The sequence below is a fragment of the Balaenoptera ricei genome, chromosome X, assembly GCF_028023285.1.
Source record: "Balaenoptera ricei isolate mBalRic1 chromosome X, mBalRic1.hap2, whole genome shotgun sequence".
In the NCBI taxonomy this organism is placed as follows: domain Eukaryota; kingdom Metazoa; phylum Chordata; class Mammalia; order Artiodactyla; family Balaenopteridae; genus Balaenoptera; species Balaenoptera ricei.
In genome coordinates this window covers 58,603,528-58,626,801 of record NC_082660.1, presented here as the reverse complement: position 1 = coordinate 58,626,801, position 23,274 = coordinate 58,603,528, and the positions used below count along the sequence as shown (strand labels likewise).

General features: G+C 39.7%; 1 protein-coding gene across 10 annotated transcripts in view; it reads left to right on the top strand.

Annotated features, from left to right (window-relative positions):
- The window catches only part of EDA2R (ectodysplasin A2 receptor), a 142,006-nt gene that overhangs the window by 63,883 nt on the left and 54,849 nt on the right, over positions 1-23,274 (top strand). For 4 of the 10 annotated variants that reach the window (XM_059910160.1, XM_059910159.1, XM_059910156.1 and 1 more), the window contains exons 1-2: positions 4,772-4,942; positions 18,410-18,506. In XM_059910160.1, coding sequence (XP_059766143.1) covers positions 18,436-18,506 — 71 coding nt within the window. In that variant the 5' untranslated portion in view covers positions 4,772-4,942; positions 18,410-18,435. Of the gene's footprint in view, positions 1-1,131; positions 1,166-4,771; positions 4,943-10,581; positions 10,641-18,409; positions 18,507-23,274 lie in introns of those variants that run through there. The other 6 variants (XM_059910164.1, XM_059910158.1, XM_059910162.1 and 3 more) reach the window with 4 other exon arrangements.

Sequence of the window (23,274 nt, the reverse complement as noted above, 5' to 3'; positions counted from 1 at the left end):
GCCACTCTATCTTGATTTCTCATCTGAAAGTTAAGGATGATAATCATAGTACCTATCTCATAAAGCTGTTATGAAAATTAAATTAGTTAAGACACATGAAGCACTTAGAACAGGGCCTGATAGTAACTTGGGAGAAATATGGAGTACTCAAGGATAGTTGGAAATCCAAGAAGACTGGGCAGTTATTTTTTCTGGCAACTTCTTCTCTTTGTCCTACCCCTATCTCTAAGTCCAGGCCCTAAAATTGCCTTCACCTCACTCCTAGGTGCTGACTGGTTTCTAGGGATATATCTGGAGAGACCTGCTCCCTGAACCTCAGTAGTAACTCTGCCTGTAGATTCTACACCTAAGCCTACATTCACTACCTCCTCTAGCCTGCCTGGTTTGCCTTGAGCTTTCTGACCTTTCCCATAAGAGGCCAACTTGCACCTCACTCTAAGTGGAAGCACAGCCAAAGCCCACAAAGCCCTGCTAGGGAGAGATCTTGAGAGATGGCTGGAAAGAATCTTAGGTCTAAACTCTCCCCTAGAGGAATCACTCTGAATCCATACAGGCTGGAGGCACACACTGAGGAAAATGACCTTAGCTGCCAACTCCAGGCTGGCAACATTATATAAGTGAAGATAAATGGGAAAGACTGTTATCTGGAGCCCTGGAGACTGACCTGACCCTTCACTGTGATTATTAGAAAACAATTCCTTATACTGAGTATAAATCTGTCTGCCTGTATATTCTACCCATATGGCCTCATTTTGTCCCCTTAAGATACAAATCTCATCAGTTCCTTCTACCCTGTGACAGCCCTTCAGATGTTGGCAGAAAGTGACCAAGTCCTCTTGAGTCTTCTCAGACCAAACATAGTGGTGGGTGATGGCAGTGCAATGAGTGTCTGGATGTCTCACCAATGCTAAGGAGAATAAGAATTTTAGAACCTGCCCTCTGGACACTAGATATATCTCTTATATGATTATGAATCTTTTATATGATTGTGTATTCCTTAGTGTTGCCATTCTTTCTCCTATTATGTACTTATTAATTTATTTATTGTTTATTTATTTTTTGTGCCAGGCATATCATGCTGTGAATTCCTTTTGAAATTGAACTGACCTAAACAATCCTAATATTTTGCAGAAATGCTGCTTCAAAGCCCTATGGCCCTCATCCCGTAAGTAGAGTTTTAGAATGAAGTATCTAAATCTTTTTTTGCAACCCCAGTGATAGTTTTCTGTCCCCACAAGGCTGTCTGTAGGTGAGAAATAGCATGGTATACTAAAAAGAGCTTCAGGGTTGGCCTTAGAAAATTCGAGTTCAAATCTCAACACCTCTGCTTAGCAATTCTGTGCTCATTTGGATGTCACATAATGTTTTATATATCCAACTTATTTTTTTTTTTATTTTTAAAATGGACGTAATAATCACCAGATCATGGAAGTGCTCTTGAAGGGTTAGTGAGATAACATATAAATTGCCTATCTCAGTGCCTGCATATAGTACACATCCAAGAGATGGTATTTCTGCCCTTTCCAATTAGTAAATTGGCATGGTAATAGTAATGGCACCTTCCCGTGGTTATAAAGATTGAATGAGATACCTGTGTAAAGAACTCCAGAGGACTATGCTACCTATTGTTTTAAAGTAATATTATTAGCAAATACATGTGTAGAAGAGTCAGAGTTGCACAGCCTTCTGGTCGGTGTGTGCTGAATTTCCAATCCTAGGCCTGAGAAGGTAGGGTGTAGAGAAAACACAGGAGTTTGCCTAATTGCCTCAGTCGAAATTGCATTCTCTCAGAGGAGGACTGAGTCAGGCAAAAACAAATAAAATTAGGAACTAGTGACAAGAATGTAGACTAATAAGGTTAGACTAACAATAAAAGGTAAGAAAATTAGGTAGGGGGAAAAGGTTGATAATTATAGTCCTCATTACCACTGTCATTCTAATAGATCTCAGTTATTGTGTCTGGAACTGGGTTCAGAAGTCTATAAATATTCCTCTCAAATCTTCCCAGCAAGCTTGTTTCTTTCCACATTTTATAGATAGGGAAACTGAATCTCTGAGAGGTTAAAGTACTTGTCTAAGATCACACAGCATGCAAATTTTTTTTAATTAATTAATTGATTTTATTTTATTTTTGGCTGTGTTGGGTCTTCGTTTCTGTGCGAGGGCTTTCGCTGCTTGCAGCAAGCGGGGGCCACTCCTCATCGCGATGCGCGGGCCTCTCATTATCGTGGCCTCTCTTGTTGCGGAGCACAGGCTCCAGACGCGCAGGCTCAGCAGTTGTGGCTCACGGGCCCAGTTGCTCCGCGGCATGTGGGATCCTCCCAGACCAGAGCTCGAACCCGTGTCCCCTGCATCGGCAGGCAGACTCCCAGCCACTGCGCCACCAAGGAAGCCCCCAGCATGCAAATTTTAAGTGACAGATCTGGGATGCCAATTTAGACTCCAAAGCCACTCTATTGCTATGCCATGTCCTTACAAGACATGGCAAGACAGCATGATGTAGCATGCCTAGAATCAGGTACTAGTTATAGTTCTGGATTAAGCTTGTACTTGCTGTGTGCCTCTGGGCAATTCAGTAAACTTGTCTGATCCAGAGTTGCCACATGTATAAAATAAGGAAAATAATACTTCTAAGAGTTGTTCTGTGGTATAAATGAGATTGTATGTATAAAGTGTTGTGAAGGCCCCAGCATCACCAACATTATGGAATGAGATACTGGAGAATATCCAGTGACACAATCTGAGAAAGAGGGGTTAGAGAAATAGAGGGAAACCAGGAGCCGAGTAGTGTTTTCCAACACAAGAAAGAATGTTTCCCAAAGAAAAGAGTGGCTAGCACTGGATAAAAACTGCAGATAAATAAGAAAATGAGTGAAAATGTTCCCTAAAATGTGGCAGTAAAAAAGGTCACTTGTGATCTCAGGGAAAGAACATTGGGCTGGAAGCCAGGTTGCAATAAATTGGGAAGCTAATGGAAAGTAAAGACATGGAAACAGTGAGTGGAGACTACTCTGGCCAGAAATTTGGCTGAAGAAGGAAGAGAGATGAGGCTGTTATTTTAGGAGGAGACAGTGGGGGAGATTTTATTTTGCAGTGGGAAGAATTCGAATATGTTTGTGGGGTAGAAGGTTTGGACATAAGGTGGAAGGTAAATAATAAAGATACCAGTGAGAGAGGACTTTTAAAATGAGGCATGGTTCTACTGAGTGAAGTAAGTCGAAAAGAGAAAGAGAAATATCATATGATATCGCTTATATGTGGAACCTAAAAAAAAAGCATACAAATGAACTTATCTACAAAACGGAAACAGAGTTACAGACGTAGAAAACAAATTTATGGTTACCTGGGGGAAAGGGGGGAGGGATAAACTGGGAGATACGGATTGACATATATACACTACTATATATAAAACAGATAACTAATAAGGACCTACTGTATAGCACAGGGAACTGTACTCAACACTTTCTAATGGCTTATATGGGAAAAGAATCTAAAAAAGAGTGGATATATGTATATGTATAACTGATTCACTTTGCTGTATAGCAGTAACTAATACAACATTGTAAATCCACTATACTCCAATAAACATTTTTTGAAAATAAAAAATAAAGTTAAAAAAAAAGAGAGACATGGTTCATAGGGAGCAGGGGAGGGGGAGCTCTTGAGCTCTTGAGGTTAGGGTTGTTGAAAGGCCCCTAATCCTGACCTTGAAGAATGTTCCCAACTTAGCTGGAAAGGACTTGTGTTTAAAAACTAAAAGGCAAAATAAATCAATAAATAAAAAATAAAAGGCAGCAGGGTTGTGTCAGGTGGGAGAGTACCCCCAGGCTAAAGGGTCCTCTTGCTGCCAGCTCACATTTCTTCATCTGTAGGGCTCTTTGGCTAAGTTCAACATATTCAAAGTCTTTCTGACCTCTCCCATTTTGTCCTTTACACCTGGTTCTCTAGTTAATTTATTTATTCCTCTGCTGTGTACCAGACTTCTTCCCAGACCTGTCACTTACTAGCTGTTTGACAATTGGGCAATCAGTCTATGCCTTAGTTTTCTTATCTCTAAATTGTGAATAAAACTAGGGTTTTATTCACAATTATAAGTAATTGTTACTTATACTTATTATTTAAGTACTTATACTTAATTATTACTTATACAATAATATAATTGTAATTATTAATTACAATTTAATCCTAGTTATAAGGATTAAATGAGCTAATATATGTAAAATATTGAGAAGAGTGCCTGGCAGATAGCAAGTGTTGCATAAGTGTTAGTTATTAAGTATTAGCTTATGATGCTTACCAATTAGTGGAAGGGAAAGGACAGACATTAAACAATCAAGGAAATTAATCAATTAAATTATTACAGATTACAATTCAGTGCCAGTAAGGAAATAAACAGAGTGCAGTGGACAGGGCAGGACTTGGATGAGTGAGGCTTATATGAGGATGTGACACTCTGCCATGAAGACACAAATCCTCCCTTGACACCACAGATCTTAACTTCAGCTCCACAATCTCTCCTGCTTCCATTCCCTCTCTCCCTGCTTCAGTCCCTGAAGCTTTTCAGTTCCTGCCAAAGGCGTGGCTTGGTCACTATTCACCCGCTCTTCCCCAACTCCTCCCCCACTCTCACTGTCAGGGGTGAAACTTTTTTGTGTAGCCACGCCTAGACACTCAAGTGGTCCAATAGCTGCTTCACGGGGGCGGAGAAGTAGGCGTAGCATGAAAAGAAAAGAGAATAGGTTCTTGCTGTTGTTGCTACACGTGGACGTGAAATGAGTCAGAGCAGAGCTTTGACTGTAACGAATTTCATCTACTGTGAGTGTAGTATGGAGACTGGGGGCTGAGAGGTGGGGGCTTGGTGGGATGTCTGGCCTGTGCTGAGGTACGTTTGTCCAGGAATTCCGTTACTGGAGCAAGATCCATCCATCCATTCATTTACAGGGTAAGTGTGGGAACACCCTCTGGCATGGCAAGGTGGCTTGGACCTGTGAGGCATAGAGATGAGAGTTCAGGATCAGGTTAGGATGACCCTGCTAAGGTGCTACAAAGTCAGAATGGCTGGGAAGGTGTCCTGTGGCTGTCTGTCTGCCCATCCATCTGTATCCAGAGAGTGCGGTGTAAGGTGCCATGGACCTGAGCTAATACCCTGATGGCTTTGGTGAGCCAGTTCCCCTGGGGTAGGCTTGTACGGGACCCTTATGGCCTCTGGGAACATGCCTGGACCTGCCCAACCACCCTGAGTATCTCCAGTTAGGAGATAAGGAAGAGAAAAGAGAAGGAGGCTAGGAGCTTAGGGGAGAGAGGGAGGAGTTGGATCAGATTTGTGAAGCATCCCGAGGGACGTTGAGCTGCTGGCCTACCCACTTGGCCCCTGGGCAAGTCGAGGCTTGTGTAAAGAGTTTGCAAGCTCTATTTGGGGGCTTTCAGTCTCACCCACCCGGCTGGGTTTCACTTGATCCCTCACTCCTGGAAACTGAGCCCAAGGCAGTGATATTTTGATCCTGCTTTACATCAAACATTGGCCAAAAGGCCGAGGCAGCTGTGAGAACTGGGGGGCAAGTAGAGACCCGCCAGAAACTAGGCTGGGGAAGCAGAGACTGCAAGGTCTTGTTTGGACAGGTGTTGGCAGTGCTGACCAGTATCACACCATTGCAGGGTGGCTAAGGCAGGAGAGTATGGGCATCTTCCCCTACATAACTCTCTTGTCCCCTCTTTCACCCCATCATACCTTCAATTCAACATAACAGACTCACTGAGCACCTACTCTGTGCCACCACTGTGTGAGACAGACAAATGGTTAAGACATAGTCTATGCCCACTGGGACCTCATCATGGGTATAAGAACAAATAAATATAACACAAGATAGCTTTAAAGGTCCAGTTAAAGTATGCTTTGGTATTGTCAGTTAAGGATCACATCTAGTTGAGACAGAGTAAATCAGAAAGTGTTTTTTGATTGTTTGGTTTTTGACATTGTATCACCTTTCAGGGCTCCAGAGCCAGACTACTTGAGTTCAAATCCCATCCCTACCATTTATTAACTTGTGTGACATTGGACAAGCATAATTACTTTCCCCTGTCTGAATTCTGTTTTAATCTAGTCTAGAATGGAGATAATGATAGAGCTTACTTTATCAAGTTTTTGTGAGGCTTAAATTAGATAATCCATGTGAAATACTTGCACACACTTAGCACAGTGGCTGGACCAAAATAAGCACTCAATAAATGTTAACTATTATTATTATTTAAGATGGGCCATGAAACACAGATAGGATTTCAACAGGTGGAGGCAGGAGAGAAGGCAGTCCAAGCCAGAAGAAAAACAGGAACAACTGTTTGGAGGCAGGGAAGCTCAGGGCATGTGAAAAGAACACCAGCTGAACTGGATTTTAGAGTACAGTTACGTGGAAAGTGAAAGTTAAAGTTGCCATGGTAGATTGATGACAAACTGTGGAAGACTTTTGGATGCTAGATTTTCTGTTCAATTCGTCACACTGTGGAAAATCATTGAAAGTCTCTGAGCTAAAGAAAAAAGGTAAATCTGTGTTTCAGGAAGAATAATCTGGTAAACATGCATTAACTGAATTGGAATAGGAAAACATGAGATGTGGATAAACCAGATGCAGAGAGGGAATGAGACCCTGAACTGAGGTGGTGATTATGGGAATAGAAAGGAGGCAATGAATTTAACAATACATCACAGAAGTTGAATCTGCAGAATTTAGAAGTTGATAAATTATATGAGACTGAAAAGAGAAGAATGAGAGAATCACTATCTCTTGGAATTGGTTTAGACTTTAAAAGGTTGTGTATTCCAATCCCAATTCCATCCATTTCTGTGGATGGTACAAATAGAAAGGATATCTACTTTCTGAGTTAGACACAGCTTATTCAAGTCCTGGGTCTGCTACTTACCTGCTGTTTGTGATCCTAAGCATATTATTTATCCATCATTCCCAAACAGGATCAATACGATATCCATAGGGCATTTAGAAATATGTGTTGAGAGTGTGATTTTTTTTGCACAAAGAATGAAGTACTACTGAATTTAGTACCAACCAGTTTGAGACAGCAAAGTATTGTTCTTCTCACCCACTTATTTATTTTATTTTTTTAGTATCTTTATTGGAGTATAATTGCTTTGCAATGGTGTGTTAGTTTCTGCTTTACAACAGAGTGAATCAGCTATACATTTACGTATATCCCCATATCTCCTCCTTCTTGCGTCTCCCTCCCACCCTCCCTATCCCACCCCTCTAGGTGGTCACAAAGCACCGAGCTGATCTCCCTGTGCTATGCAGCTGCTTCCCACTAGCTATCTATTTTACATTTGGTAGTGTCTATATGTCCATGCCACTCACTTACTTTGTCCCAGCTTACCCTTCCCCCTCCCCATGTCCTCAAGTCCATTCTCTATGTCGGCGTCTTTATTCCTGTCCTGTCCCTAGGTTCTTCATAACCTTTTTTTTAGATTCCATATATATGTGTTAGAATATGGTATTTGTTTTTCTCTTTCTGACTTACTTCACTCTGTATGACAGACCCTAGGTCCATCCACCTCACTACAAATAATTCAATTTTGTTTCTTTTTATGACTGAGTAATATTCCATTGTATATATGTGCCATATCTTCTTTATCCATTCATCTGTCGATGGACACTTAGGTTGCTTCCATGTCCTGGATATTGTAAATTGAGCTGCAATGAACATTGTGGTACATGACTCTTTTTGAATTATGGTTTTCTCAGGATATATGCCCAGTAGTGGGATTGCTGGGTCGTATGGTAGTTCTATTTTTAGTTTTTTAAGGAACCTCCATACTGTTCTCCATAGTGGCTGTATCAATTTACATTCCCACCAACAGTGCAAGAGGGTTCCCTTTTCTCCACACCCTTTCCAGCATTTATTGTTTGTAGATTTTTGATGATGGTCATTCTGACTGGTGTGAGGTGATACCTCATTGTAGTTTTGATTTGCATTTCTCTAATGATTACTGATGTTGAGCACCACCCGCTTATAATACCAGTAGTAACCCCAGTGAGAAATACTGAACGTCTCCAAAACTCAGTCTGAAGGGAGAATAGTAGACATGTCATAGTTTTGTTGGAAGGATTAAAAGAAATAATCCCTGTGAAGTATCTAGCACAATATCTGATGCATAGTAGGTAGAAAATTCATAGTAGGAAGTTCATGAATCATAATTTTCTTTCACCCCAATTGACTTCACCTTATAACATCTTTGCTAGTCTCTGCCTGAATACTTTCAAAGCGAGTGTACTTACAGATCTCTGAGAGAGTCAATTCCCTTCATAGAAAGCCTTGAGTCTGCAAAAGTTCTTCCTTTTGTTAAACTGAATTCAGTCTCCCTGTGGCTTCCAGAGGTTGTAGTCATTCTCCCTGGGGCCACTCAGAGAAGTCTGCTCAGTCTGCTCATTCTCTGCCATGATAGCTCCTCAGAGATCTGAAAACCAAGAAACAGATCCCCATTCATCTTTCATTCCCAGGTCAAACAGCCCAGCTCTTCCATCATTTCTCTTATAGCATGCTGTCAAGTCAAATAAGACTCTGAGGCTTTGAGCTATATAAGCTGGGGTGATGGTGGTACCTTCAAAGTGATCAGAAACACTGTAAAAGGAACAGGATGGGTGAATGTGACAAGTTCCTTTGTAAATTATTTCTTAAGTTCCCACTGTGTGCCAGGTACTTTCAAATCCATAATCCCACTGACTCCTCATCCCAACTAGGGACGGTCCAGGTCCTCTTGTCTTAATTGTACAGGTAGCCAAATAGGCTCAAAGAAAATGAAACTTGCTAGAGATCATTTAGTTAGTAAGTGTCTGAACAAAACTAGAAACCAGATTTTTGTTACTCCAAGGTCAGTATTGTTTTGTTTTGTTTTGTTTTCTAATTTTGGCAATGGGCCCTAAATTTGGAGACTTTGGATTCTAGTCCTGGCTCTGTGCTGACCAACTATGTGAATTGGGGGAAATTTTATTCCTTCTAGAGGGGACTCAGTCTCCCCATATGGATCATCAAGGGAATGAGGTTAGGTTGTCTTGAAGAATCCTTTTGGGATTCCATGAGAATATGTTTTCAATTATCTGATGGTTTGAAGTTTTAGCCAGTTACCAAAGAGGAGAAAAAAAAATAAACCATAATGAAATGTGCTGTCGTATGAGTACTGAGGTGTCTGTTACTCTATTTGAGGTGAGTTCAAGTAGATATGGATGGTATTTCTTTATTGGGTAACAGGCAGCTGGGACTAAGATGAGTTTTAAGCTCCCATCTACGATTCTGAAAATTGTTTTATAGAATGTGCATTTACATATGTAATCATAGGCTTCTTGTTGTATCAGTTTCATCTTTTCCCCACTACCCCGCCACCTTTCTTTTTCTTAGGCAGCCTAAAAAGTAAAAGGCAAGAAATGTTTTGGCATCAATATCTCATCCTGTACAGACAGGCTTCATTCTATGGACTGATTCTCCCATTCAGATTGGAAGGATAAGTAGCCCTTAGCTGTGCTTGCAAATGCTCATCAGTTTGTATATCTGTTTCTTTAGGATACTTCTGGCCTATGAGGAAGGGATAGTGTACATGATAGAATTTACATTGCTGTGGGAGAAAGGGCACTGTTCTTATTGACATCTTCAGAGAGATACAACTATTCTAGATAGTTGGTAAACTGGACAGGGTGGAGAGAATGTGGGGCAAGACCAAAGAACATTAATAAAAATCAGAAATGAGAGCACTTGACTGAGTTTTATCCAGTTCCTAGCCCTGTAAAGAAATCATACCATGAATCCAGTTTTCAGCTGGGAGAACTCAGTCAAAAGCATATCCTCTCTGGAAAGTCACCTAGTACTGCTGGCGATGTAACTAATTTTTGATGATACCACTAATTTCATTGTATCTTGTGGTGGTCGGTACATGAATGTGACTCACTTTGGCTAGGGACACTGTGGAACAAAAGCAGGGGTTTTGGGTATTGGTTGTTTGTCTGGCCTGTAGCCTCTCTCCAATGTCCTTTGTTCCCAAACTCTGGGTGGAATAGAAACAACAGTCATAGCAACCCCTCACATGTGTAGCACAATTTGGAGTTTCCGGAGCACTCTCACATACATTATCTCATTTTTCCCTTGAACATCATTCACGGTAGTTTCCGTACCTTTGCTCCCACTTGGGAAGACTGTTTCAGCAATCATTAAAGTGATATTTTCCTCTCATAATCAGCCCAAAGATTGATGGTCTTAATTATATCACCATATTCTTGGCTACACAGCTCTTTTCTCCCCTCCCTTTATCATTTTTTTTCAGCAGTTCCAGACACTAACTAAATATTTATATATTTTTTAGCTTTTTCTCTCCCTCAATTTACAGTCTTTTAAGTTATGTTTGCCTTTTTTAGATTTGTGCTTTTTTGTTGTGGATGTGTGTGCTTCCACATGTTTTGAAGGAGAAAGATTTTAACTCACATGGTTAACATTTGCTTTTGGCTGAATTGAAATGATCCAACTGGATATTAATTCTATCTGTACAGTAACAATTGTTTTTAATAAAATTTTATTTATTTTTCTACTCCAGCATCTTTATTCTTGCTGAGCCATTATCTGTTGCTCTGTACACCAGAGTAAAGAACAAGGTAAATAGATGTGACTTCTTTAATTTTGCACAGCTTCCTTCATTCTCCTCTGTTGATATACTAATCCTGACATTACTGGACCAAATGTTGCTATCACTAACAGTTGAAATTCTTCAGCCACTTTGGAAATGGAAAGAGAAGCTTGTTAAAAACTGTAACAACCACCTGTGGTCTCTGAATTATTTCTATCCCATGCACATATTGTGATATGCTTGAATATTAAGACAATTTACTTTTGTCACATACCAACAAAATAATGTATTTCCAGTCTTGATGCTCCTTCACCTCCCTGTACCAACAGCTGACACTGTTGCTCACCTTTTACTTCTTAAAACTTTGTCCTGTACTGTCCCATCTGAGTTCTATTCTTTCTTCCCTGGATTCCCCTTCTTGGTTGCTGCTGACTAATCTTCCTCTTCCAGCTTCACATATGGATGTTCCTTAGTGTTTTGTCCTTGGCATTTTTCTTTGCTCATCTAAGCCTCTGCCATGATTTACCTAGGCCAATGGTGCTCTACCTTCTGAAGATTTTATTTAATTGGTCTAGGGAATAGGTATGTTTTAAAGTACCCCAGACGATTCTGATGTGCATCCACGAGCTGGTATTTTTATGAATTTGACTTATCTCTAGCCCCAACCTATGTTCCACATATTTTAATTGCCTGCTAGGCACCACAACTGACATGTTCCTTTGTCCCCTCAAACTTTCCATACTTAAAACAATTTGAAAAACTGAGTGCATTGTCTCTTTTTTTCCTAACAAGCAACTCCCCTTTCACACTTTTTGTGCCCTGAGGTTCTCCTGGTTTCCCAGGCAGAAACCCTCAGAATCTTCTCTGACTTATGTCTTTCTCTTGGCTCTCACATCCATGTAATTGTAAGGTCCTATGGACTTACTTTGTAAGATCTGTATCTCCCACCATCACTTCCTTCTTGTTCTTATTGCTACCATCTTTGTCCTGGCCCTTGTCTCCTAGGGCTTGAGCAGAAACCCTGTCTAGCCATTCTTTAAAGCACAGATTAGTATTCAGAAAATACCTTTGTCCCAACCTAAAAGATTGCTGATGAAATAGTAAATTTAAGTGACAGCCTGGGAGGACCTTCATTCCCTATTTTAGAGTTCAATACTGCCTTGGAAAGCATGCCAAACTCATGAGTCTTAAATCACCTGTGAGTTCTGGCTTTATTTAATGCTAGTTAAATAAATTTAGAGGCATTTTATTTTCTTTAAGCCACAGTTTTTAAAATCTATGAATTGGTGATAATAATCCATGGCTTATTCTCAGGGTTACTGGAAGGAAATATTGAGCTAACTGATATGAAACCCTTTCAAACTGTGAAACCTTTCGCTCAGACAGAAGATTGTTACCATTATTTTGTAAATTTTTACCATTCACTCATCCAACAAATATTTATTTAGTGCCTATTGTATGCCAGGCACTGTTCTAAGCAGGGGGGATGAAGTAGTGACCACAACAGGGCTATGATCTCATGGTGCTCACATTCTAGTTGGGGTAGAATCAGGCAATAAAGAAGTAAATAAGTAAGATGTAGTGTGTGTCAGATGGTCACAAGTGCTACTGAGAAGAATGAAACAGGAGAAGGGATAGGGAATATGGAGGGAACTTGCAGTTTTGAAATAGTGGTCAAGAAGCCTCACTAAGAAGATAGTTTGTGATCAAAGAACTGAAGAAGATGAGGAAGGTAGTCATGTGGATATCTGGGGGAAAACATGCCTGAATAAGGGAACAGCGAGTGTTAAGGCCTTAAGGTAGAAGCATTTCCTGGTTAGTTTGAGGAAGAGCAAGGAGGTTGGCATGGCTGGAGTTAAGGGAATAATAGGAAGAATAGTAGATCATGGAGTCAAAGAGGTGATGGGGTGGTAGGCAGATCATCTAAAACCTCATTGACCATTATAAGGACTTTAGTTTATTGAGTGAGGTGGAGAGACATCGATGGATTTTGAGGTTGGAAATGACATGATCTAACATGTTTTAAAAGAACCATTCCACCCTTAGCCCTTATAACTCTATCACCCATTCTTTCCAGAAAAAAAAAATGGGTAGGCCCCAGGTTACTCCCTCACCAAGTTCCCTCTGAATATGGGGGAACAGAAGGACTTTTTTCTGACTGCACCTTATATTCAGGTGAAACATACAAGAGCCAAAAAGAGCCCTTAAAACAATGATTTTCAAAGTTGGCTGCACATGAGAATCACTTGGTGAATTTTTAAAATTCCAAATACATCAGAATCTCAGGAATGTGACCCAGGTATAAGTGTTTTTTTGAAGCTCCCAAGGTGCAGCCTATACTGAGAACCACTAGTCAAAGAGATTGACCAAATCCTCATGGTATGATTGAGACCTTGAGTTTGGCAGTGGGGAGGATCATGCTTCTGATGGCAGAGCTGGACCTGGGACCACTCACCATTCTGAGGAATGCAGAATTCACAAATACTTGGGCAGGAGGAAGATAAGATGTTTGATAGTTTGGAAGCAGATAATGGGCAAGAGAAAGCTGGGATAGGAGTAACCCTGGGCCAGGCCAGGAAGGAGAAGGCTGAGAGCCAGCACCAAATGATAAAGCAACATCTGAATTATAGGCCAAGCATCTGGAAATGATGAGGGCACTGCACAGATTAGAAGCTTGATTTTCAAAGAAAGCACTGTTCTCACGGCCAGACTGAGCAACTACTTTGATTTTTGCCAGTCCTCTGCACGTGGGTGACTGGGTAGGCTCACAAGGAGAGGAATGGGCAGGGCATGGACCAGCTGCTGTCTTCCTCATCCTTTTTAATCCCACACCTCCTGCACTGCCCAGGAAAAGCAAATATCTTCCATGAAGTCCTGAGTTCTTAATTTAGACCTGTCATCTTGTTCTGCCCACCCGTCCTAGAGACAGAATGTTTCATCCCACAGGCATGTGCAAGTTGAGAAGAGCAGCAATCGTAAGCTGTGGCCAGAGGCAGCTGCACTGGCAGTAGTCTGAGTACCTAACATCCAGGAGAAACTTAGCCAACATCAACTTTTTAGGGCACAATGAGCTCATGTGGGGATTATTATTAATGTCAGCCTCATTACTTCTCCTTTTCCCTGTCAGGTTGCATTCTTATTTTCCTAGGTTATTTTTTTGGGGGAGGGAGGGGATCATGACAGGGGTATGGACAGAGTGAGCAGTCACATGACAGAGACAGACAAAATAAGGAGATATTCTAGTCATCTTGCCACTTGTCAGCCCCTCTGGTTAAACCCAATCAATATACCCAAATAGCACTTATTAGATAAATTTGGGTAAAAAAAATCATTTGGAGGCATATATAAGAATATTCATAGTAGCTTTTTAAAATTTTAATTTGGGGAATAACTTAAGCAATGTCTATTAGAATGATACAGAGTAGTTCACAGTATTAAAGAAAAAGCTGAAGAACTAGGTTTTTTAAAAAATTGAAACATAATTCACATACCATAAAATTCACTTTTTAAAGTGCATAATTCACTGTTTTTTTAACATATTCACCAAGTTGTACAACCATCACTACTATCTAGTTCCAAACCATTTCATCACCCCGAAATGAAACTCATATCCATTAAGTAGCTATTTCCCATTCTCTCCTTTCCCCAGCCCCTGGCAACTACTAGCCTACTTTCTGTCTCTATGAATTGCCTATTCTGAACATTTCATATAAATGGAATCATATAGTTTTCCTTTTGTGTGGCTTCTTTCACTTAGCATAATATTTTCAAGTTTCATCCATGTTGTAGTCCTCATCAAGTACTTCATTCCTTTTTCTGGCTGAATAATATTTAATTGCATTGATAGACCACATTTTGTTTATCCACGTAGTTGATTTACATTTGAGTTGTTTCTACATTTTTGGCTATTATGTATAATGCTGCTAGGAACATTCATGTACAAATTTTTGTGTGGATATATATTTTCAGTACTTTTGGCTATATACCAAATATTGGAATTGCTGGATCATGTGGTAACTTTATGTTTAATATTTTGAGGAACTGCAAAACCATTTTCCAAAAGGACTGCACCACTTTACATTCTCACCAGCAATATATGAGGGTTGCAATTTATCCACATCTTTGCCTTGATCCTTAATCATCCCCTTTTTTATTAGAGCCACCTTAGTGGGTATGAAGTGGGATTTCATGGTGATTTTGATTTGCATTACCCTAATTGCTAATGACATTGAGCATCTTTTAATATCCTTATTGGCCATTTTTATATCTTCTTGGAGCAATGTATATTCAGTTACTTTGCCCATATTTAATTAGGTTATTTGCATTTTTATTGTTGAGTTATAAGATTTCTCTATTATTATATATATATATCTTATCAGTTCTCTATAATTTATAGGGTTTTTTTCTCCCATTATGTGGGTTGTCTTTTTATTTTCTTGATATTGTCCTTGAAGCACAAAAGTTTTAAATTTTGATTAAGTAAAATTTATCATTTTTTCTGTCTTGTTGCTTTCCTTTTGGTGTTGTATCTAAGAAACCATAACCTAATCAAAGGTCACAAATATTTATACCTATATTTTCTTATAAGAAAGAAATATTTAATTATAAACATTTTTATGTTTTCTTATAAAGCTCTTTTAAGAGTTTTATAAGTTTATATCTTTCATTTAGAGCTTTGTTCCATTTTGAGTTAATTTTATACATGGTGTGAGGTAAGGGTCCAATTTGATTCTTTTTTATGTGGATACCCAGTTGTCACAATGCCTTTTTTTGAAAAGCCTGTTCCTTTCCCATTGAATTGTCTTGGCACTCTTTTTGAAAATCAATTGACCATAGTATAGCAACTTTATTATAAATGGCCACAAATCAGAAACAGCTCAATGTCCATCAACCAAAAAAAATGCATAAATAAATTGTGTCATATCCATACAATGGGGTACTATACAGCAATGGTAAGGAATGAATATTGCTACATACAGTGTAATGGATAAATCTCACAGACATTACATTGAGCAAAGAAAGCCAGAAACAAAAAAAGTGCTCTTTTTTTGAAATATTTATTTAGTTATTTATTTGGCTGCACAGGGTCTTAGTTGTGGCACGTGGGATCTTCTTTTGCCACATGCGGGATCTTTTAGTTGTGGCATGTGGGATATTTAGTTGCAGCGTGTGGGATCTAGTTCCCTGACCAGGGATCAAAACCGGGCCTCCTGCATTGGGAGCACACAGTCTTAGCCAGTGGACCACGAGGGAAATCCCAAGAGTGCTCTTATACGAATCCAATTTATATGAAGTTCAAGGACAGGTTAAACTAATAATTGTGATAGAAGCCAGAATAGAAATTGCCTGGGAGAAGGGGATGGCATTGACTGGGAAGGGGCATGAAAGGGTCTACTGAGGTAATGGAAAGGTTTTGTATCTTTATCTGGATAGTGTTTGTATGAGTATATACATATGTCAAAATCTTATAGGTCTGTCTATATTGCTGACTTATACAGCAGTTTGGAAGATTCAGACACATCTTCTGTGACATTTTAGAAGAGTGTTAGCTGCAGTTATAGGATGCTTCAGAGTAGCTCTGATTTTCTCAAAACCTAATTATTCTCTCTCACCTTCTCTTAAAATAAAAAGGCAGTACATCTACCACAGGACACTGCTGACCACAGGGAAGAACTTTACATAAGGTCTGAGTTTGTCCCTGGGTAATAGTTTAACCATTATTAGACAATTTTACCCATATGCCCTGACTTCTTCAGAACAGATCAGAGTCTATGTGGCTTTCTTCTCTTTTGAAAAGGCAATTTGTTAAACTTATAATGAAAGACAGTTTAACTTGTATGCTTTGGATAAACAGTTTGACAAAAGAAGGGGAAAAAGTCCTTTGTTCATCCCCTGGGACCTGATATGGGGATTTGGCAATATGCCTGGCTTGCCTAGACACAGGTCTCAAAGCCAAAGTTAGAGGGACATGTTAAAATTCATGCCACATGATGTTTATTACATGGGAGGGGCTCTGGATACTAAACAGAATAGGGTGTCTCAGACACCCAAAGGCCAGAAACAGCTGCTATGGAGATTTCAGATGCCTATATCAGGAGCTTATCTCAAGGGCAGGACTGCTCTTTGGCTCCTGACGATGTTTTTCTGTTTTTGTGGGCAAGAGAAGGATACAGGGGAGTTGTCCAGACCAGTATGCTGGTCCTGTGCCCATGACACTTAATTCCCTTGTCATGAGGGCTGTGAGACCACTGATGGTTTTTGTTCTTAATGAGAAGATGGGGTAGGGAGGGGAGCGTACCTACTGAGGGTGACACTATGGGCCAGTAATCAAAACAACATAGGAGGGAGCATCTTCAGCTTGTGCAAAAATGGATTTTGTAGCCCACTTTCTTCTGAATGAATGCATGGGAAAGAATGGCCCAGTTGATGGTGGGAAAAGGTGCATTCAAGCAAAAATGCCAGACAGGATGACTTACCCCATCGCTATTGGGGACTTTTGAAGGAAGGAGTGATGGTCCCTCAAGGTGCACATTCACACTCTCCTCTCTTCTGACTGGAAGTACATACTTAGGACTCTCAGTACTTTGAGAAGCCACCTGAAGTTCACCTTGGCATGAGGTTAAGGAGTGAACAGAAGAATCTCACCCCACCTTTCTCTTTGAGCAGTGCAAGCCCCATGTATCAGTTACTTACATTAAGATTCATCTTTGTAGAAAACTCACTCTCTACATACTTAACTCTGTCTTATTTTGTATAACTTTTCAAATCCTTCAGAATGCTTTGATGGACCTTAGCTCATTTAATCATCCCAAGAGCTATATAAGGTAGGTGAGGAATATACTTCCCCCTTTCTTCAAATTAAGTAACTAAGGCCAGAAAAAATAAAGTGAATCATACAGGATCATAGGTTGAAAGAAGAGCCAAGTAAGTTGACCAACCATCCCAATTTACCTGAGACTGTCCCAGTTTTAACACTGAAAGTCCCATGTCCTGAGGAAGCTTCTTAGTCCTAAGCGAACCTGGATGATTGGTTACCCTATATCCAGGATAGAACCCATATCTCCCAACACTCTGACCAATGCTAGTGCCACTGCCCTATGCCATTTGTATTATGAGAACTGTTATCCGACTAGTGTTTCCTTTTCTCTACACCATAGTGTACCAGCATATTTCTTCATGCTGGGTCATTCTCCCCTCCTACCCAGGCAAGGACAGAAGCAATGACAGCTAGTTCTCCTCAAAGTTAAAGACAGTTTTGGCAAAAGGGAACCATGTTTCAGCTTTCTCATCCACAAAAGAAGGATGATAATCTCTATATTTCTTACCTCACATGGATGTTGTATGGATCAAATATAATGGGTATTAAAGTGCTTTCTAAACTGTTAATAGCTGGAAACATGTGAGAGATTGTGGTTATTCTCTACTCCCTAGGCAGAAACCAGCTCCTTGTCTTATTCTCTTTCCAGTTCAGCAAGTGTTATAACCACTGACTGTGTGAACTTTGGTGAATCCCTTAGTCTCTGTGCTTCATTTTCCTCATATGCAAAATTAGGCTAATAATAATTCTTGATATGGTTGTTTTAAAGGTTGAATTATTACTTGTAAACCATTTAAGAGTTCTTGGCACATGGTCAGTGCTATATATGCATTAGCTGTTTTGGGTTGGCTTTCTCAACCCTTATAACCCAGGATCAGAGACTAGATTAAGAGGCCCATAAACCAATTGACATGGAAGCCACTACTTACTTTGAAATCCCTTTCCACTAGTTCCCTAATTGTTATGTTCTGTACCCATAGCATTCCCACCATGGATTGCCAAGAAAATGAGTACTGGGACCAATGGGGACGGTGTGTCACTTGCCAACTCTGTGGGCCTGGACAAGAGCTCTCCAAGGTAAGTCCCCCTGGTCAGGATACTTATTTCTGTCACATCTTAGGAACCAGACTGGCAACCAAGAGAGTCCAAGATTAGGAGAGTCAGCCCCATCTGTGTCTAATCAGTTTAGTAGATAAAACAAACCAAAGATTATGACAGGGGACTTCTCTGGTGGTCCAGTGGTTAAGACTTCACCTTCCAATGCAGGGGGTGCGAGTTCGACCCCTGGTCGGGGAGCTAAGATCCCACATGCCTCAGGGCCAAAAAAACCAAAACATAAATCAGAAGCAATATTGTAACAAATTCAGTAGACTTTAAAAAAAAACGGTCCACATCAAAAAAAAACAGAAAACAAAAATTATAACAATAGCAGTCACAGCTCCATTAAGAAGTCAACCTGGCAGCATCAGGGGCAGGGGAGGATTCCATGAGATAGTGGGGTATTTCAGAGTAAATGTGTAATACAAAGGCCTAGGAAGGCTGTTTGGTATTAGGGACATATGTCAACTAAAGCAGGGCCCACTTGCTTGGGGCTCAGGAGCCAGATATCAGGTCTTGGGAATGGGAAAGAGAGAAGAACTGAGTAGCCTGAAATGTGGTCTCTGTCTAGAGGGACTGGGCCACTGAGGAAACTGCAAGAGAGGCTTCGTTGATGGGGAACTAGTGAGGGTCTAGAATCCCAATTAGTGGTAAGGGTCAGAACAAAACCACCCACAAAGCAGGGATTTTATACACAGCCCTGGCTTGCAGAGCTGGAGCTGCTTAATTGTTCCTGCTTCAGGTCCCTGTTGGTCCCAGAACCTGGGGATGGTATTAAATTTAGGCTGCTGCTGGGAGCACAAAGGCTGGGAACAGACAGCCAGCAGATTTTTTTTTTTCACACTCATATATTTTATGCAGTCGTTCCTTAATTCAGCAATTACTTACTGAACACCTACAAAGTGGCAGGCATGGGTGTAGCCACTGTGGGTATGGTAAAACAGACAAAATTATTTGCCTTCATGAACCTTACCTTTTAATTAGTGGAGCAAACAATGAACAAGATACATACATAGATATGGAAGTATGACAAGAATTATTTACAGTGACCTGATACAGAGTGACTGGATGGCTGCTTAGATCAGGTAGCAAGGGAAGGCCTCTCTAAGGAGGTGCCTTCTGGGGAGAGGATACAGCTAGTGCAGAGTTCCAAGGTGAGAATGAGCTAGGCATGTTCAAGAAAGAGGAAGAAGGTAAGTGCAGCTGATGATTGGTGAGTGAGAGGTAGAGTAGTACATAATGAGGTCACAGAGGGAGGTATCGGCCAAACCATGGGAATCTTTAAGTTTATGATGAGAAATTTTAATTTTTTAAAAAGAACACCAGAAACCCTTTGGATGGTTTTAGGTAGGAGAGTGACATGATACTCTGACTGAAACAAAATGTATCAATTATTTAGCCCGCCTCCTTCCTACCTCCCTATTTCACAAATGAAGAGACTAAGGTCCAGGGATATTAACAGACAAGCACTAACTCTAATTTTAACTCTTTACACATAGCATTCTATACCACAGTGGGGTGCCCACATGGTTAACAAGGGATCCCAAGACCAAGGAAAAGTCTTCAGAAGTTAGGTCATGCTAGACATTAGGATGGACCCAATGGAATAAGCTACTTAGCTTGACAATTTAAAATATCACATTCATCTTCATGATCAAAAGTCTTGGCACTCCTATAAAAACAAGCTCTGAGAAGTGTTCCTGTCATGTACATGGTCATTACCTTTAAAACCATCCATATTTACAAACCTGAACTTCTCCAAGGGAGAAAAATAGGTCTTTCTGTTAAACTGCTGTTACCGAATTCTCAAAAAGTGGCCCATGATGAAATGTGCATTTGTCTAAGCACCTCTTTGGTTGTCATTTATTTCAGCACCACTAGAAAGCTCAGAAAAAATGAATGAACTGCAGTATTGTGTTCCTGCAACTGCTTTATGTAAAAACAGCTTGTACTTGTATAGCAGTCTGTATTTTGTAAAGAGCTTTCATGTGCATTATCTCATTTGGCTCTCGAGTCTCACCAAGAAGGTATTATTAGCCCCATTTTAGATGTTGAAACTGAGACTCAGAGAGCATATGTGACTTGGTCAAAGTCACAGTGGTTCAGTAAAAATTGGATACACATGGGTTTGAGTCCCAGCTTTGCTGTGGGCAAATTAGTTAATCTTTGATTAAATTAGGATGTACTAAGTTAAAAGTAACATAAAACTTACCAGTGACTTGAACCATAAACACATTTATTTATGTAATGAAATTTGGAAGCAGGGATCCTTGTGGTTGGGTGGGCAGATCAACAATATTGTCAAGGACCCAGGCTCTTTTTATCCTACATCCTGGGCACCTTGTTATTTTTTCCTCATGCTTGTGGCCTCTTGGTTACCATAACTCAAAGCATTACATCTTCACATCAGAGTCAAATTCAGGAAGAAGGAGCAGAGACAAAGTAGCATGACGTTGTTAGTGAAGAAGTATTTTCCTAGAAGCTCCCCAACAGATTTCCTTTTGTATGTTATGGGCCAGAGTTGGGCATTATAAGTATCTCAAAACTGCTGGGAGTGCTAGGACATGAATGCCTGGCAAACAAAAATGGGATTTCCATAATGGACTAAGACCAATCAAGAATCACTTCTTGGACTTCCCTGGTGGCGCAGTGGTTACGAATCCACCTGCCAATGCAGAGGACAGAGGTTCGAGCTCTGGTCCGGGAGGATCCCACATGTCACAGAGCAACCAAGCCCGTGTGCCACAACTACTGAGCCTGAGCTCTAGAACCCACAAGCCACAACTACTGAGCCCGTGTGCCACAACTACTGAAGCCTGTGTGCCTAGAGCTCATGCTCTGCAACAACAGAAGCCACCACAATGAGAAGCCCACACACCACAATGAAGAGGAGCCCCGCCTCGAGGCAACTAGAGAAAGCCCTCGCGAAGCAACAAAGACCCAATGCAGCCAGAAAGGAAGGAAGGGAGGGAAGGAAGGGAGAGTCAGTTCTTGAGGCTGGTCACTTTGCCACCCAGAATGAAATCAATGTTCTGTTAGTAAGGAAGAAAATGGGCAATGACTTTTGGATAAGGGGCTAACAGCATCTGACACAGTCTTGTTTTTATAATTTCTTTTATTTAGTTTCAAAGTTCACTCATATGAACCATAAACATCACTGTAAGTAAATCTTTAGAGAAAATCAACACTCTTTCCTCAGGACACATTTTTAGAAGTATAATTTTCAAGCTAAATAATGCATACAGTTTTAAGATTCCTGTAATATATTAGCAGATAACACTTGTGATTTTTTTTTACTAATTTCCACTATAATTACATTTATTTTCAACAGTTCATGGAATTCTTATATCCTAGAAGCCTAACCACACATAAATAATGTGTGTTTCTATCATCTATTAATTTTATGTCTTCCTTTGTAACATTAAATTACTAACATATGAGGACTTTATGTTAATTTTTTTTTTTTTACTGTTTTCTATTTGATAGGGGGAAATATCACCTTTTGGTGTTTGTTTATTTGCAGTTTTGTGAACCGTTTCTGTTTGCTTGTTTTTTCTGTTCTATTCATTGTTTATTGTTCATTCTTCACTCAGGTAAGGCACCTGAGTAGAAAAACAGATAGCAGAATATGGGGTATTTTAAAAATCATTTATATAATGTGTAATACTTTTAAAAATCAGAAATGATTTTGAATTTTATTTCATTTTATCATTCATTATCTCTTGACTATCTCATGTATGTCCCTTTGATATATTAATTTGATGACATATATTAATAAATTCCAAAATTAAAGTATCTTGCATCCCGAGGATAATTTTATTGTGATTTTGGATTAAATGCCCTCTTATGTTTTATAAGTTAATATTTTATTTATAATAAATAAGTACTCAGTGCTATCAGATTCAAAACTTATATAAGAACTGTGCTAGCTTGGTAAAATTAATTAAGAAAATCAATGTTTCTCTGGTTATAAAACTGGTTAGTAGGAAAAGAGTTTTGGGGGCTTGATCATTTGAACAAATTTTCTTTGCTTCCTCATTAGGAAAGAAAATTTTCAATATAAATTTTTCATGATGATTTCTTCCTTTTTAATTTCTTAAGAAATGAAACATCTGTTTATTCAAGGAATTCTTGTTGAGGACAATTTGATAGTGTTTATCCACCATGCCAATCTCTGCTCTTAATTGGTGTACTTAAACCATTTATATTTAAGGTAATTGTTGATATGTTAGACCATTTGATCATTTTATTTTTTTCTGTTTCTTGTTCTTCCGTTTGTCTTTTCTTGCCCCCCTGTGGGTTACTCGAACATTTTTTTTTAGGATTCCATCTTGATTTATTTGTAGTGTTTTTGTACAGTTTCCTTGAAATCATTCTGGGTACAGTAAGTCACCTACAAAGTCCAAGTTGCGAACTTTCAAAGATGTGAAAATACATTCTATCAACATCAGGCGTGAGTGAAATTGAAGCTTGCTTTCCGTCTCCTATTGCTGACGATCCTTCAGCTCTACCATCTCCCACCTCCTCTCCCTCCTCCAGTCAGTAACTCTTCTTGCCTGTTCACTCAATGCCAGCCCCTGTATGCCAGCTGTTGTACTGTACTACTATACTTTTCAAGGTACTGTACTGTAAGATTCAAATGTTTTCTTTATTTTTGTGTTTGTTTGTTATGTATTATTTGTGTGAAAAGTATTATAAACCTATTACACACAGTACTATATAGTCGATTGTATTAGTTGGGTACCTA